Source organism: Notolabrus celidotus, chromosome 8 (genome assembly GCF_009762535.1).
Source record: "Notolabrus celidotus isolate fNotCel1 chromosome 8, fNotCel1.pri, whole genome shotgun sequence".
In the NCBI taxonomy this organism is placed as follows: domain Eukaryota; kingdom Metazoa; phylum Chordata; class Actinopteri; order Labriformes; family Labridae; genus Notolabrus; species Notolabrus celidotus.
In genome coordinates, this window is record NC_048279.1 from 19,720,808 (window position 1) to 19,737,310 (window position 16,503).

The 16,503-nt window shown below is 40.3% G+C and overlaps 2 protein-coding genes and 4 non-coding genes across 7 annotated transcripts; all 6 read left to right on the forward strand.

Annotated features, from left to right (window-relative positions):
* The first annotated feature begins 5,106 nt into the window (after positions 1 to 5,106).
* Positions 5,107 to 6,475, forward strand: LOC117817245 (DNA-directed RNA polymerase II subunit RPB1-like). 2 transcript variants are annotated; one of them, XM_034689821.1, is made up of 6 exons: positions 5,107 to 5,185; positions 5,268 to 5,323; positions 5,402 to 5,536; positions 5,612 to 5,782; positions 5,862 to 6,331; positions 6,407 to 6,475. In XM_034689821.1, the coding sequence occupies exons 1-6, from the start codon at positions 5,160 to 5,162 to the stop codon at positions 6,416 to 6,418; spliced, it is 870 nt and encodes a 289-aa protein (XP_034545712.1). In that variant the 5' UTR covers positions 5,107 to 5,159; the 3' UTR covers positions 6,419 to 6,475. The 2 variants fall into 2 exon arrangements, with proteins under 2 accessions (XP_034545712.1, XP_034545711.1); XM_034689820.1 differs by having other exon boundaries at positions 5,402 to 5,782.
* Positions 6,476 to 8,963: 2,488 nt separating this feature from the next.
* LOC117817246 (DNA-directed RNA polymerase II subunit RPB1-like) lies at positions 8,964 to 10,316 on the forward strand. The gene is made up of 5 exons (XM_034689822.1): positions 8,964 to 9,059; positions 9,142 to 9,197; positions 9,276 to 9,623; positions 9,703 to 10,172; positions 10,248 to 10,316. The coding sequence occupies exons 1-5, from the start codon at positions 9,034 to 9,036 to the stop codon at positions 10,257 to 10,259; spliced, it is 912 nt and encodes a 303-aa protein (XP_034545713.1). The 5' UTR covers positions 8,964 to 9,033; the 3' UTR covers positions 10,260 to 10,316.
* Positions 10,317 to 13,521: 3,205 nt separating this feature from the next.
* On the forward strand, positions 13,522 to 13,593 carry trnaw-cca. The gene has a single exon. It is a non-coding gene; the product is annotated as a tRNA-Trp (tRNA).
* A 1,234-nt stretch (positions 13,594 to 14,827) lies between these two features.
* trnar-ccu lies at positions 14,828 to 14,899 on the forward strand. The gene has a single exon. It is a non-coding gene; the product is annotated as a tRNA-Arg (tRNA).
* A 403-nt stretch (positions 14,900 to 15,302) lies between these two features.
* On the forward strand, positions 15,303 to 15,374 carry trnaw-cca. The gene has a single exon. It is a non-coding gene; the product is annotated as a tRNA-Trp (tRNA).
* A 352-nt stretch (positions 15,375 to 15,726) lies between these two features.
* On the forward strand, positions 15,727 to 15,798 carry trnaw-cca. The gene has a single exon. It is a non-coding gene; the product is annotated as a tRNA-Trp (tRNA).
* Positions 15,799 to 16,503: the final 705 nt, after the last annotated feature.

Genomic DNA, 16,503 nt, shown 5'->3' on the forward strand with positions numbered 1-16,503 from the left:
ATTTATTCCTGAGAATCAATGGAAGTCGTCATTTTTAACTTTTTGATAACCATGACTTAAAGTGTTGATGATAAATGGGCTTGTTTATCTTGGCACATCCAGGCTGGCATTCACCTGTCATTGAATGAAGCTAGGCCTACCTGCTGTCAGCTATGCCCCCCTGGTTATTAGACTGAGATGTGTTGTTTCAGTACTTTACTTTCAGCTAGATAACACAATTATTTAAATTTCCAAATGCATGTGTTTCATAACCAGCAGTCAAACAGTTATACCAACTAGAAAGTGCAAACATAAGCAACTTCTGGTTAGATTTCATCATCTTGATTTTTTATAAAATGGTTCAGAAATAGAGACAAACCACAAGACTCGCTTTCTCCATCTCTTTCACTACCTCTTCTTTCTTAAAAGATGTTCAACAGGAAGTAAAAAATGTTTAAAAAAAAATGATGCACATGACTTATGGGATCATTTGGTGTCATAAAATATGCAGCATTTCCCTGGTACTATGATTTTCCTAACTATGGCTTTTCACATATATATTTGCAAAGGTATGTATTGGACTGTATATTATTACTTGGCAGCTTTGGATCAGATGGTGTGTTCCTACCTTTATATATTTTCTTTTGTGATGTTTGGACAGCGTATATGTATCTGCATGACAGGCAGATGTTTGAGGAACTTAAAATAGAATAAACTGTCTGAGGTTCAGTGATTGAGATGTAACCATGTATGATTGAAAATACCTTTTAAATCAACACCTCCACAAACAGACTATGAAGAAATCAATGTCCATTTGCCCAACAGGGTTAAACACAGAACAACCAACGAGGACCTGGTTAATGTTTAAGAAGTTCAAGAGCAACCCATCACAATCCCAGTGGAGAACTAAACCTCTGTCAGTGACAATCAGTTCATTGAGAATACTGTTAAGAACACTGTGGAAAATGTTGATAAAAACAGCTTTTGATGGTTTGCAAATCATTTAAACCATGTATCTAATTTAAAAGAGCACTAAGACAATATATGAAATGTTGAGACTGAAAAATGTTGATTTACGAAAATGATAAGCTCATTTTAAATGCATCAACACATTTTTAAAAAGTACCGACATTGCCAAAAAGAGACTGAAAAAGTTGTGTGATGATAAAAAAGAAACCCTGGAGGAACATCTCCCGACCAATTAGGTTAACTTGCAAGAGGTCAGTAACATGATTGGGTACAAAAGGGCTCTCATAAGGGAAAATTGTCACTCTATGACATGCATGAGCAAATAGTTCAACAAGTTCCCAATGTTCCTCCACGTAAAATCGCAAAGAATATCAGGAGTTTTATTAACTATAGTACAAAATATTAATAACTTTAGAGAATATGAGACAAGGCTGAAAAATCCACACTGGATGGCCGTGATCTACAGGCCCTCAGAGCATTGCATTAAAAACAGACATTACTCTGCGGTGGAAGTCCCTGCATAACTCCAAATTACTTCCAAAAAACAGTGTCTGTGAACACACTTCATTGCTGTATCCACAAATGTGGGTTAGAAACTGTACCATGGAAAGAGAAAGTCATCTGGGGAAGGACCATTAATGCTGATCAATATATACAGTTTTGGAGCAACATATGCTGTCTTCCAGACGATGTCTTTTTCAGGGTATTTCAGCAAAGCTGGTCTGCCTGCTGTCCAGATGGGTCACCTATTGAAAACATTTGACATATCATAAGACAAAAAATAGAATAAAGTAGACCCCAGACTGAGCAGACAAATTTCTATATCTGACAATAATGGGACAAGATTTTTTTTTTAATCTAGAGATTGGTATCATAGGTTCCCAAACATTTACAGAATGAATGAAAGAATGAATGAATGTGCTTTGTACTATGAGCAAAAAAAAATCAAAGTGCTGCTGAAAGAGGTGATGCAACAAAATAACAAACACACCCTGCTCCTAACTATTTTGAAATGTGTTTCTGGCATACAATTCAAATGAGAGTACATTTTTCAAAAAACAATAAAATTTTTCAGTTTCAACATTTGATATGTTGTCTTTGCACTATTTCTGATTAAATAAAGGGTTAAAAATATTTGCAAACCATCTAAATTCAGAAGTCACTCTAAAAGAGACATGAAGAGAAACTGGCTGCGGTACATGCCCAGCAGAGTATCACTGGAAAAGTGATCGGAGGATCAGATGCTGCAGAGGGTTTGCAAACATATTTCAAACAGAATGACCTCAGGTTCTTTCTGCATGTAAAAATGCTGAGTTAAAATTAAGGTTACACTTCTAAGATCGTGTCTCAAACTGTACAAGTTTGTTGTAGGCCAGAAACCCTGCTTTAGGTCTCCTGTTTTATAACCCCAGTTGTTGAAAAGATGACAAGTTGTCTTGCAGAAATAACCAAAGCCAATGATTTGAACACAATACAGAGGGGAGCTGCAAATTAAGAACAGAAGAGGAAACATGCACAGCTTATACAGCCTCTTTTTCATCCAAACTTCTACACAACTGTGAAAACCATCCTGATTGTCAAGACCATCAAGACCCCCCAAAAAGAGGGTGAAGTGAGTCTAAAGGATGATCAACAGAAATGACTTCCAGCTGCAGAATTTTTTTTCTTACTTTTTCCTACATCTTTTCCTTTCGAGGGGGTAATCTGAAAAAAAGATGGCTCATACAGCATCTTTAGATATAAGTGAGACATTATTTTGACAAACACAAAAACTACAAGCTATGGCACTAATTTTCAAAAGTTTTGTTGTATGTTTTATACTCAGGAACCATACAAATAACATGAATACGCACAAATTAATGCTTTTCAATGTGACCTGCATGACTGTAACCAATTCACTTAAGTATCCCCCCTTGTTTCTGGCTTCCACATCCACAGTCCTATAGGGTCAACTTTCACTAGTGCACGGGATCATGAAGAAGACTGAGTGTTTTCGGGGCAGAATGTACACTTACGTGATGCTATAACCTCCTACAGCTATCCCATTGTCCATACCACCCGCACAGTGCTCTTCCCATCAGATCATAGCATCAGATGTGAGGATCGAGCGAGAAGGACGCGCATGTTGCAGCTGCCGCTGTCAGGCTTTAGGAGGGATGCTGAGAGTCCGTCTGTGCTCTGGCTCCAAACTGAGCTTGACCAATATTTTCTCCAGGTTATTGCCCCCCTTCATACCACCTGTGGCTGCAAAAGATAAATAGAACTGATCGACTGTAAGTTGTAAGTTGTGTAGCCCACTTTTGACATCTCTGCCTTTGACTGGTCCAATCAGACGAACTCGGGAGTTTGTTGCTGGTGAAATTAAGGGGTAAACAACTGGTCAAAAGATACTTTGGGAATATGTTGTCCCATGAACTGATGTCCAGAGAACAGAGCTAAATTAGTTAATTTGATACAGCTGTGCCTCCTCACCAGTCTCTTAGTCAAACAAGCATTATGTTACCAGTTACCCATAAGTGAATGTAACCTAAATCTACCAATACACAAAATGATATCAGTATATTATGAATAAGGCTAACTTGATTATTCAGTATGTCAGAAGGAGAACTCTCTGTTTGATGTTTTGGCGCCATCTTTTGGCTTTCCAATGAAATTGCAATAGACTGACTTCCAGAAGAAACGGATTCATGAAAATGAATTAGAATCCAACCCTGAAGCAGGGATAGAAACAGACTATCATTACTTCACAGTACAGTACAAGAATATATATATGTATAAAAAAAAGTCCATCAGAGACGACAGCTTGGCCATAATTCTCCTGTCAGCCACCACCTCCACAGGGTCCAAGACTGAGCTGGCCTTCTTCACCAGTTAGTTCAGCAATAGCAATAGCAATGCTGTTAATTTAAAAACTTTAATATGCAAATCCTTTGCTGGCCTTTTTTAAACAATGAAATAAATTTAGAATAACACAAATAATAAACATCCTCTATTTAAATTATATGAGTGGAAAGCTTCAAACAGCCTCTTCACCATGCCTACTGTTAAAATGACACTGTGATCATGATGTCTCTGAATTTGTCGGTACAACACTTTGAAGTAAGTTACCATAAAAGAATCAGGAGTGACACATGCGCTTTTATTTCACATTTATTAATTAGTATCAATATTTTATTAGATATATATCGATACCACAGAATCATTATGCCCACCACTACTATTTACTTCTACTTAATGGCACATTATTATTTTACCTTGCTTTATTGTAAGGTAATACTGTATATGGCACGTTTTACTGACTTGGTTTATTTGTTTACTACCTCTACTATTTGTTACATGCTACTTTGCAGACTAGTGTAGTGTTTTGATGAAATGTGATTAGACAGGAACTTACCTTTACCAGGCCTAGCATTACAAACTATCAATCAAATACCAGCATATGTGTGAATTACTTAGTTTTAGAAACACACACACACAAAAAATCTCCCATTTGGTGTGGTCAAAACTGCAGAGTCATGATCACATTTGTGTAATGTAAGAAAGACATCAAACAATCACAATCCATAATTCCAGGGGCGTCCTATGTGGGAGGAAGTTAGGGCAATTCTGAGGGCCAATGAGTGACAGCAGGACTAAAATATCAGAGCTTACGAAGTGGCGAAGTGGTTGGGCCCAATGTGACACTTTTTCTATGGGGTCCAAGATCCCCAGCAGTGCCGCTGTATACCGAAAACATCATTCAGAATCAGAAGCAGAAATACTTTATTTATCCCAGGGAGGGAAATTCGGTTACCATTTTACAAATGCAGCTCTTAAACTGTATTTTGTAACGAAGGAGGGGCTGCGTGTTTGACAGTTATTCTTATACCAGTTAGCATGAGAGGCTTTTTATCATTTGCTCATAGGTCACACAGTTTGGACATCTGATTGAATAAATTCAACTTTACATAAACTGAACGATTTGAACAACGCTCAGTAAAGGTTGATCCCTGAATTCAGCCTCTGCAAACACCCTGAGCACACTGCATACATCTGCTCTCACCTGTCCGAAGTTACACTAATTGCTCATGCTTGCTCTACCAACCATTCAGCAGCAGCTGTCTGTCGTTAACTCGTTAGGCCCTGATTGGTCAGGCTGATCTTTTGAGACATATATAAAGCCTCACAGTTCTTTGGTACAGCAGTGTCTGGTATCACTATCCAGCTTCAACATGGCATCTTCTCAGGTCTTCACAAGGTAAGTAATTGTTCATTTTCTTTGACTGTTTAACTTTTTTTGCTGAACTACACCTGCTTACTGTTCCTTTTATTTGTTTCAGTGTTTCCCTCTTTGCCTTGCTGATTGTGGAGATCTGCTGCCTTCCTGTTAAGACAGGTAAAGTATCCTAAACTGTTGTTGAGATTGCATTGTACTGAACATTTTTAGTGACTAACTGAAATATCTTGTGACCAGGCTATGATCCCAGCACTTCTGGTGGTAGTTATTCAAGTGCTGTGCCTACTTTTGGATCTGGTCATGGGGCATCCAGCTATGCTCCTGGGGCATCCAGCTATGCTCCTGGGGCATCCAGCTATGCTCCCTCTGGAGGCGCATCCAGCTATGCTCCTGGGGCATCCAGCTATGCTCCCTCTGGAGGTGCATCCAGCTATGCTCCCTCTGGAGGCGCATCAGGCCTGTCTTACCAGCCTGAGGAAGAGACTGGATTTGCTCAACCTGCAGTTCGGGGACTCTCTGCATCACTTGTTGGCCATTCTGGAGCAGGCCAACAGGCAGCAGTCCCTAACCCAGCTAACTTTGCCATGACTGGACCAGGCTTTCAGCAAGGCCCACAAGGTACTGTAACTTTATAAGCTTCTACAATTGCAAGTTTAATTAAAAGACTCAGCACATGACCGTTTTCTTGCTTCCTCAGATGTCAACTGGGCTGTTCAACCTCTCAGCTTCATCACTGGAGATGAAGGCTATGGTGTTCCTGAGGCTCTGAGTGCACCACAAGGACCAGTGTACCAGGGAGGAGACCTGTCTGGTTATGAGGGAAGCTATGAGCATGGAGCCTCCCAGAGGGAAACTGGAGCACAAGGCTACATTGCTCCTTCCCCTCTGGTGGAAGAAGCTGCCTCAGTAGAATACACCAGCGAGCTTCAGCCAAACTCTGACATGGTTGGAACCTGGGGTGTTCATCCTTACTACGACTACATGTTCATGACTGGCCAGTATCCTCCAGGCACCATCACTCACTCTTCTAGCAGCTATGAGCAAGGAAGAGACAACTTCCAAGATGTTCACTACCAGAGATACTACATTCCCCAGTACACTCTTCAGGAAATTAGTGTTCGAGTCCCCCAGCCCCAGCAACCCATGGCTGCACCTGTTAAGGGCAAGGTGGGTAGCATTTATGAGCACATTGACTGTGACTGTCTTACCTGGCTTGGTACTGATTTTTCTCTTTTCTTACAGGGTAAATACTAGATGGTGGATACCTGCTGCAGAAAGATGAATTTACTTGAATAAAGATTCTGAAACTACCTTAACTCTCTGATTCCTTGGGTGTTAAACTGTAATTGTCTGAACTTGAATTTAAAACTCGGGTTGTCTTTCTACATGGGCATCAGACTGAAGACTCATGGCTAACTATTCTATATTGGCAACCTTTAAAATCTTGTCACAACTGACAATGGTTGACTGAGCACTTTAGCCAGACCATTATGCATATGGAGTTAGCCTGCTGATCAAACTCTAAGATGTTGAGACCTACACTAGTAAGATCCAAGATCCCCAGCAGTGCTGCTGTATACCGAAAACATTATTCAGAATCACTATTTATCCTGGGGAGGGAAATTTGGTTTCCATTTTTCAAATGCAGCTCTTTTGTTAAACTGTACTTTGTAATGAAGGAGGGGCTGTGTTTATGATGGTTATTCTCATACCAGTTAACATGAGAGGCTTATCATTTGCTCATAGGTTGGTGCTTTATGTTATAATTAAATACACATTTCTGTAGAGTACAAGATAATGACCTGTAATGTTTCACTGTGGAAGAAGGACCCCCAAAAAGTGTTAGTGATAAACAATTTGAAAACTGCTCTGTTTGTCCATCCATTTTTCTTCTGCTTATCTGAGGTTGGGTCAAGGGGATAGCTGTCCAAGCAAAACGATCACATTTGTGTAATGTAAAAAAGACGTCAAACAATCACAATCCATAATGACATGGGTGTCCTATGTGGGAGGAAGTTAGGGCAATTCCTAAATCCAGCCGACACGTTCTCCGAAGAGGAGGCAGAGACTGAAGACCCGGGGGGGGGGGGGGTCTCGTCCATTTCCCTTTCAGAGGTCACTCAGGTAGTCAAAAAGCTCCCCAGTGGCAAGACGCCGAGGGTGGATGAGATTCGCCCTGAGATGCTGAAAGCTCTGGACATTGTTGGGCTGTCTTGGCTGACATGCCTCTTCAGTGTCGCGTGGAGGTCTGGGACAGTGCCTGTGGAGTAGCAGACCGGGGTGGTGGTTCCCATTTTTAAAGAGGGGGACCGGAGAGTGTGCTCCAATTATAGGGGTATCACACTGGAGGTCGAACCTTGGATACAGGAGGAACAATGTGGTTTTCGTCCTGGCCGCGGGACAGTGGACCAGCTCTTTACCCTTGCGAGGCTCCTGGATGGGGCATTGGAGTTTGGCCATCCAGTCTACATGTGTTTTGTGGACTTAGAGAAGTCACAAGAACCATGGGGGCTCTTGTGGGGGGTACTATGGGAGTATGGAGTTCGGGGGCCGCTACTGCGAGCTATCCAATCCCTGTACGACCAAAGTGAGAGTTGTGTCCGCATACTTGGCACAAAGTCGGACGCGTTCTCAGTGCGTGTTGGCTCTGTGTTGTTTTGTCCTTATATCTAAATTCAATGATCAAACAGTTACCTCAGGTTACTTGTTCAACCCATGTTTTATCCTTCCATTTTTTTATCTACCAAATGTTTTAGACATGTCTGTCAATAAAAGGTAATGTGTCTCAAGGGTCACAGTTTGGACATCTGATTGAATAAATCCAGCTTTACATAAACTGAACAATTTGAACAGCACACAGTATGAGCCAGGTGTCTTCAAACTAAAAAAGGTTGATTCCTGAATTCAGCCTCTGCAAACACCCTGAGCAAACACTGCTCTCACCTGTCCGAAGTTACACTAAAGGTGCATTTCGACTAAGAGTTCCGGGGTCTTTTAGCCCCAGAACTACTTTCCCCAGAATTAAAAGGTTCATGTGCCTAAATTGTTGTCGGCGTTTTGACCTTGGGCTGAAGTCCCGGGTAGATTGTGCAAATCAGGGCAGTGACGTATGGAGAAAAAAAATTATATTGAATAATATTTTGAAATCTTAATAAAAAACTAAACTAGTATGCATTCCCAAGAACTCCCTCTGTGTTTTTGTAATGGACTTGGACTTATGTAGCACTTTTTCTGACCACTCAAAACACTTTTACACTAATCATCACATTCACCCATTCATACCCATTCACTCACTGATGGAAGGGGCTGCTACAGTGAGGGACCATCAGTGTTAGCTAATCTAACTCATTCTCATTCACACAGCTCTGAACAACAGAGGGAGCAATTCAGGGTTCAGTGTCTTGCTTAAGGACACTTTGGCATGTGACTGCCAGAGCTGGGATTGAACACCCAACCTTCCGATTGTTAGACAACTGACTCTACCCACTGAGCCACAGCCGCCCAGTGTAAACTCCACAAACACCGTTGAGTTTAAACGAAAGTCCCAGGACCTTTGAAAAGTATTACCCCCATAGCAGGGGATTTCCATGGGGGAGATTATCTATCCCTGAACTACGTTTCGACCCTGGTTCCTCTGGAGCACGTAGTTCAGGGGTAAAGTCCCTAGATCTGGGATAAAGTTCCTGCAGTCGAAAAACGCCTTAATTGCTCATGCTTGCTCTACCAACCATTCAGCAGAGCCCATTCACCAGCAGCTGTCTGTCGTTAACTCGTTAGGCCCTGATTGGTCAGGCTGATCTTTTGAGACATATATAAAGCCTCACAGTTCTTTGGTACAGCAGTGTCTGGCATCACTATCCAGCATCAACATGGCTTCTTCTCAGGTCTTCACAAGGTAAGTAATTGTTCATTTTCTTTGACTGTTTAACTTTTTTTGCTGAACTACACCTGCTTACTGTTCCTTTTATTTGTTTCAGTGTTTCCCTCTTTGCCTTGCTGATTGTGGAGATCTGCTGCCTTCCTGTTAAGACAGGTAAAGTATCCTAAACTGTTGTTGAGATTGCATTGTACTGAACATTTTTAGTGACTAACTGAAATATCTTGTGACCAGGCTATGATCCCAGCACTTCTGGTGGTAGTTATTCAAGTGCTGTGCCTACTTTTGGATCTGGTCATGGGGCATCCAGCTATGCTCCTGGGGCATCAAGCTATGCTCCTGGGGCATCAAGCTATGCTCCTGGGGCATCAAGCTATGCTCCTGGGGCATCCAGCTATGCTCCCTCTGGAGGCGCATCAGGCCTGTCTTACCAGCCTGAGGAAGAGACTGGATTTGCTCAACCTGCAGTTCGGGGACTCTCTGCATCACTTGTTGGCCATTCTGGAGCAGGCCAACAGGCAGCAGTCCCTAACCCAGCTAACTTTGCCATGACTGGACCAGGCTTTCAGCAAGGCCCACAAGGTACTGTAACTTTATAAGCTTCTACAATTGCAAGTTTAATTAAAAGACTCAGCACATGACCGTTTTCTTGCTTCCTCAGATGTCAACTGGGCTGTTCAACCTCTCAGCTTCATCACTGGAGATGAAGGCTATGGTGTTCCTGAGGCTCTGAGTGCACCACAAGGACCAGTGTACCAGGGAGGAGACCTGTCTGGTTATGAGGGAAGCTATGAGCATGGAGCCTCCCAGAGGGAAACTGGAGCACAAGGCTACATTGCTCCTTCCCCTCTGGTGGAAGAAGCTGCCTCAGTAGAATACACCAGCGAGCTTCAGCCAAACTCTGACATGGTTGGAACCTGGGGTGTTCATCCTTACTACGACTACATGTTCATGACTGGCCAGTATCCTCCAGGCACCATCACTCACTCTTCTAGCAGCTATGAGCAAGGAAGAGACAACTTCCAAGATGTTCACTACCAGAGATACTACATTCCCCAGTACACTCTTCAGGAAATTAGTGTTAGAGTCCCCCAGCCCCAGCAACCCATAGCTGCACCTGTTAAGGGCAAGGTGGGTAGCATTTATGAGCACATTGACTGTGACTGTCTTACCTGGCTTGGTACTGATTTTTCTCTTTTCTTACAGGGTAAATACTAGATGGTGGATACCTGCTGCAGAAAAATGAATTTACTTGAATAAAGATTCTGAAACTACCTTAACTCTCTTTGATTCCTTGGGTGTTAAACTGTAATTGTCTGAACTTGAATTTAAAACTCGGGTTGTCTTTCTACATGGGCATCAGACTGAAGACTCATGGCTAACTATTCTATATTGGCAACCTTTAAAATCTTGTCACAACTGACAATGGTTGACTGAGCACTTTAGCCAGACCATTATGCATATGGAGTTAGCCTGCTGATCGAACTCTAAGTAGATGAGACCTACACTAGTAAACCTCCCAGCTTCTACACTGACCACAAATCCAGCTTAATTGTATGGGCCTCAGGTTCAGGGGAGTATAGGGAACATCAACTCTCATCTTAAAAATATTTGTGCGGAGGAGAAAATGTACACCTTACTACTTGAGAGGGTTGCATGTTCAATTTGCGTCCAAAAACTTACTTTTATACAACAGGTATCACTAAAATGTTAATCTAATCAAAGGTTCATATAATCTACATTGATTACAGGCAAAGGGAAGTATTAAAAGCCTAAAAATCTCAATCTAAAATAATTTCAGATGTTTGATTTTGGTTAGCTTGGCGTAAACATCCAGCAAGTCAGCCACATCAACTTTCAGTATCTTCCACTGTTTATCCAGTCGTGCCTCTCTTTCCACTTGGACATGAGGCGGTTCATCTGACGTCAAATAAGTACTGGACACAATCTGAATGTTACAATGTCATTTAGCAGACGCTTTTATCCAAAGCGACGTACATACGAGAACAAGAACAACACAAGCAAAGATCTAGACAAGAGGAAACAAGATCAGTAAGAGGAACAAAGAGCTTCAAGTCAATTTGGGTGCAGGTACTGCCAAGCAGTGTAAAGGCAATGCACAAAAATAAGTAAGGATTTTTTTTTTTTTTTTTTTTCGTATGTGCAGGCACTTCTCCTCAGGCAGCCTCTGAGATGGATATTTCTGACTCTGCCTTGCTGGTGACATTTTCTGGCTGTGAAAGGATTTACAACCAAAGTCAAGCTTCAAAAATCAGCATTGTCGCAATCTCTTATACCCCACAAGTTCTCTAGTTTTAGCACTTTAAGTAGGTTCTGTCCGGCTGGAAAAGGAAATCTGTACCTTCAGGTGGAAGCATGAAGTGCTCTTAGATCTCCTGATAGATGCCGTGTTGACTTTTAACTTGATCAAATACAGTGGACAAACACCAGCAGATAATAAGAATAATTCATTTCATTTATATGTGCTTTTCTGGACACCCAAGGTCACCTTACAACACAGCAATAATAAAAGCAACACTCAACAGTAAATCAATACATAAATACATTAGAATAAAGAATACAATACTAGAAAAATGAAAGGGGGGGGGTCATTCCAGTCCCAAAGAGACGGATTAGAGTGAGTATGCTTGGTGGAAAAGGTGAGTTTTTAGGCTGGATTTGAAGGTGGTGAGAGAGGTCAAATTGTGTACGTCCAGGGGGAGAGAGTTCCAGAAGCGGGGGGCCGAGCGACTGAAGGCTCTCTACCCCATTGTGGTCAAGCAAGCAGGTGGGAGGGTGAGTTGGGTGGAAGAGGAGGACCTGAGGCTATGGGTGGGTATTTTTGTATGGAGGAAGTCAATGAGGTACTGAGGAGCTAAGTAGTTGATGGCCTTGAAGGTGAGTAACAGAATCTTGAAAATGATGCGGTACTTAATGGGAAGCCAGTGGAGTTGCTGCATGAAAGGTGTGATGTGGCTGGTGGAGGTGGTACTCTTTTGAACACATTTCTCTCTTTTATTAAACATCAATCATCTTAAAGCATTACTCATTCTGTTCTAGTCATGAAAACAAAACAAAATTAACAAAAATGCAATGCAGAAAATGTTCAATGCTTTTTAAGTCAAGACTTTTCTTCATGAAGCTCTCTTGTTGCCTATGATTTCTGACCTTGAGGCGCAATGGTAGCGCGTCTGACTCCAGATCATATGGCTGTGTGTTCAAATCACGTCAAGGTCAAGGATGCCAAAGTGGTCTGGGAAAGCATGTTCAAGAATAACAGTTGCTTTCAAAAAAGCTCTCTTAAGTAAATTGGTGACTTGAAAATGAATGTTGTTTAAATTAAGAGATAGTCAGTTTGTCTCCAAAGGGCTTCTTCCAACACCTGGTCTTGCAGCTTGCAGATAGTAATCACTGACTTTACTCTTTTCAACATCCTTTTCCCTTTAATTCAACATTATGTTGTTTATTCTGGTCTTTACAAACAATCATTAACTTAACAAAAAGCAATGCAGAATCTATTCAATGCTTTTTAAATCAAACCTTTTCTTTATGAAGCTCTGTCTCTTCCTAAAGTTTCTGACCTTGTGGCGCAATGGTAGTGCTTCTGACTCCAGATCAGAAGGCTGCGTGTTCAAATCATGTCATGGTCAAGGATGCTGAACTCAGTAGTGAAAGCATTTTCATTATAATATTTTTTGAAGTTAACTGTTGACTTGATGATAAATAATCACAAAAATTGAAAAGGTAGAAAAATCATCCTGTACACATCAAGATACAGTAAAATTCACCCCAAAGGCCTGCTTACGACATCTGGCCTTGTGCCTCTAGTTATCACTAACAGGACTTCTTTCAACAAATTTCATCTCTGTGATTCTAAATGAATTATTTTAATGAATTACTTTTTTTTTTTTTTTTCAAAAAACCTTTAGAATTTACAAAACAAAATGAACAAAATTGCAATGCAGAATCTACTATATTTACAACAAGCCTTTTCTTTATGAAGCTTTGTTTTTGTATTTAAATTGTGACCTTGTGGCGCAATGGTAGTGTGTCTGACTCCAGATCAGAAGGCTGCATGTTCAAATCACGTTGAGGTCAAGGATGCCGTATGCATTGTTGTAAGCGTGTTCAAGAAAAACAAATTTATGCAAAATTCACCAAATTAAAGAGTTCACTTGTGCATAGATTATTCCAGGACAAAGAAAACATATGATGGTGACATTAAGATAAAGTCAGTTTGTCTCCAAAGGGCCTCTTCCAACATCTAGCCTTACAGCTCAAAAGTAATCACTGACTTTAATCTTTGAACACTTTTTTTCTTTTACTCAAAATCAATTGTCTTAATGCATTACTCATTTATTTACTTATTAAATATTTAAAATTGAAAAACATAATTAACAAAACTGCAATGCAGAAACTATTCAATGCTGTTGAAGTCATGCCTTTTCTCTATGAAGCTCTGTGTCATCCTGAAAATTCTGACCTTGTGGCGCAATGGTAGCGCGTCTGACTCCAGATCAGAAGGCTGCGTGTTCAAATCACGTCAGGGTCAAATATCCTGAAGTCTTTAGAGAAAGCAAAGGTAGCCTAAGTTACCATTTCATTAAAAAATGAATTATTACAAAACAAAGAAAAATCATGGTGTTGACATTAAGAGAAAGTCACTTTGTCTCCAAAGGGCTTATTTCAACACCTGGCCTTGTAGCTCAATAATAATATGACTTTAGGTCTTCAGACTTTACTTCCCTGTGACCAACGTTAATTATTTTACTGCATTACTTATTATGGTCTTTACAAACAGTTATTACTGACAACATGAAAATTAACAAAATAGCAATGCAGAATCTGTTCAATGCTTTTTAAGTCAAGCCATTTCTTCATGAAAGCTCTGTTTCTTCCTGAAACTTCTGACCTTGTGGCGCAACGGTAGTGCATCTGACGCCAGAGCAGAAGGCTGCGTTTCAAATCACGTCAAGGTCAAGGATGCCGTATGCATTGGGGTGAGCGTTGTGAAGAATAACAAATCTATGATTAAATTCTCTCCTAAGTAAAGAGTTCACTTGTACATGGATTATTCCAGGACGAAGAAAAATGATGGTGACATGGAGAGATAGTCAATTTGTCTCCAAAGGGCCTCTTCCAACGTCTGGCCTCGCAGCTCAATAGTATTCACTGACTTTACTCTTTACAACACTTTTTTTCCTTTTACTTAAAATCAATTATTTTTAATGTATTACTCATTCTGTTATTTATGAAATATTAACAATTAAAAAAACAAAATTAACAAAACTGCAATGCAGAATTATATGCTTTTTAACCCAAGCCTTTTCTTTATGAAGCTCTCTTGTTGCCTATGACTTCTGACCTTGTGGTGCAATGGTAGCGCGTCTGACTCCAGATCAGAAGGCTGCGTGTTCAAATCATATCAAGGTCAAGGATGCCAAAGTGTTCTGGGAAAGCATGTTCAAGAATAACAATTTCTTTCAAAAATGCTCTCTTAATTAAATTGGTGCATTGAAAATGAATGTTGTTTAAATTAAGAGATAGTCAGTTTGTCTCCAAAGAGCTTCTTCCTACACCTGGTCTTGCAGCTTAATAGTAATCACTGATTTTACTCTTTTCATCATCCTTTTCCCTTTAATTCAATATTATGTTGTTTATTCTGGTCTTTACAAACAATCATTACTGACAAAATGAAAATTAACAAAAAAGCAATGCAGAATCTATTCAATGCTTTTTAAATCAAACCTGTTCTTTATGAAGCTCTGTCTCTTCCTGAAGTTTCTGACCTTGTGGCGCAATGGTAGCGCGTCTGACTCCTGATCAGAAGGCTGCGTGTTCAAATCACGTCAGGGTCAGAAATCCTGAAGTCTTTAGAGAAAGCATTGTCAAAATTAGCAGTTATTTGCAAAAATGCTCTCTTAAGTTACTATTTCATTAAAAAAAAGAATAATTATAAAATGAATTATTACAAAACAATGAACACTTATGATGGTGACATTAAGAGATAGTCAGTTTGTCTCCAAAGGGCCTCTTCCAACACCTGGGTTTGTAGCTCAATAGTAATCACTGACTTTACTCTTTGAACACTTTTTTTTCTTTTACCCAAAATCTATTATTTTTAATGCATTACTCATTCTGTTATTTATGAAATACTTACAATTGAAAAACAAAATTAACAAAACTGCAATGCAGAATCTATTCAATGATTTTTAAGCCATGCCTTTACTCTATGAAGCTCTCTTGTTGCCTATGATTTCAGACCTTGTGGCGCAATGGTAGCGCGTCTGACTCCAGATCAGAAGGCTGCGTGTTCAAATCACGTCAGGGTCAAGGATGCCATATGCGTTGTGGTAACTGTGTTCCAGAATAACAATTGCTTTCAAAAATGCTCTCTTAAGTAAGTTGGTGACTTGAAAATGAATGTTGTTTAAATTAAGAGATAGTCAGTTTGTCTCCAAAGGGCTTCTTCCAACACCTGGTCTTGTACCTTGATAGTAATCACTGACTTTACTCTTTTCAACGTCCTTTTCCCTTTAATTCAACATTATGTTGTTTATTCTGGTCTTTATGAAACATTCATAATTGACATAAGTAGAAGAACATAATTTCAATTAAGAATCTTTTCAATGCTGTTTAAGTCAAGCCTTTTCTCTATGAAGCTCTGTTTCTTCCTGAAATTTCTGACCTTGTGGCGCAACGGTAGCGCGTCTGACTCCAGATCAGAAGGCTGCGTGTTCAAATCACGTCAGGGTCAAGCATTGTATAGAGTTCCCAATTAAAGCATCTTCAAGAATCTCAATTAATTGCAACTCAAAGCTTGTCTGAGAAGATAGCCCTTTGGGGGAGAGGTTAAATGTCTTCAAGACTTTCTACGAAGTCCAGTTGCTTTTTCAGATCTAAAATTTTGACCTTCGTAAACAGCTAACTACTTGTACATGAATAATCACTTACAGTACTGTAGCATCTTTAGCCCGTCTGACCCCTAATCAGGAGGCTGTGTATTCAAATCATGTCAGGGTTTATCATTTGAAACTCTGTGGTGTTCTGATCAACATTTAGCTACACTATGCATGAGTTCAACATGATTCTATGTGAGGTAAAGACACACACACACACACACACACACACACACACACACACACACACACACACACACACACACACACACACACACACACACACTTAGAAAGAGAGAGGGAGTGGGATGGATACACAAGAAGGCTTTGACACATTTATAGCCCCCAAGACAGCAGAGGGGAGGAGAGGGAGGGGGTAAGGGTTTGGAGGAGATAATGACAGAGAGGGAATAGACATTTATTTTTACAACCATCTGCTTTGACTTGAATGAATAGTAACATAGTTCAGGTTGGACAGCCCTATGATCCAATGTCTAGCCACATGTACAGTATATCTACCAGTTTTGAGTTTACACCATTGGAAAACTTATTCCATCATTAGC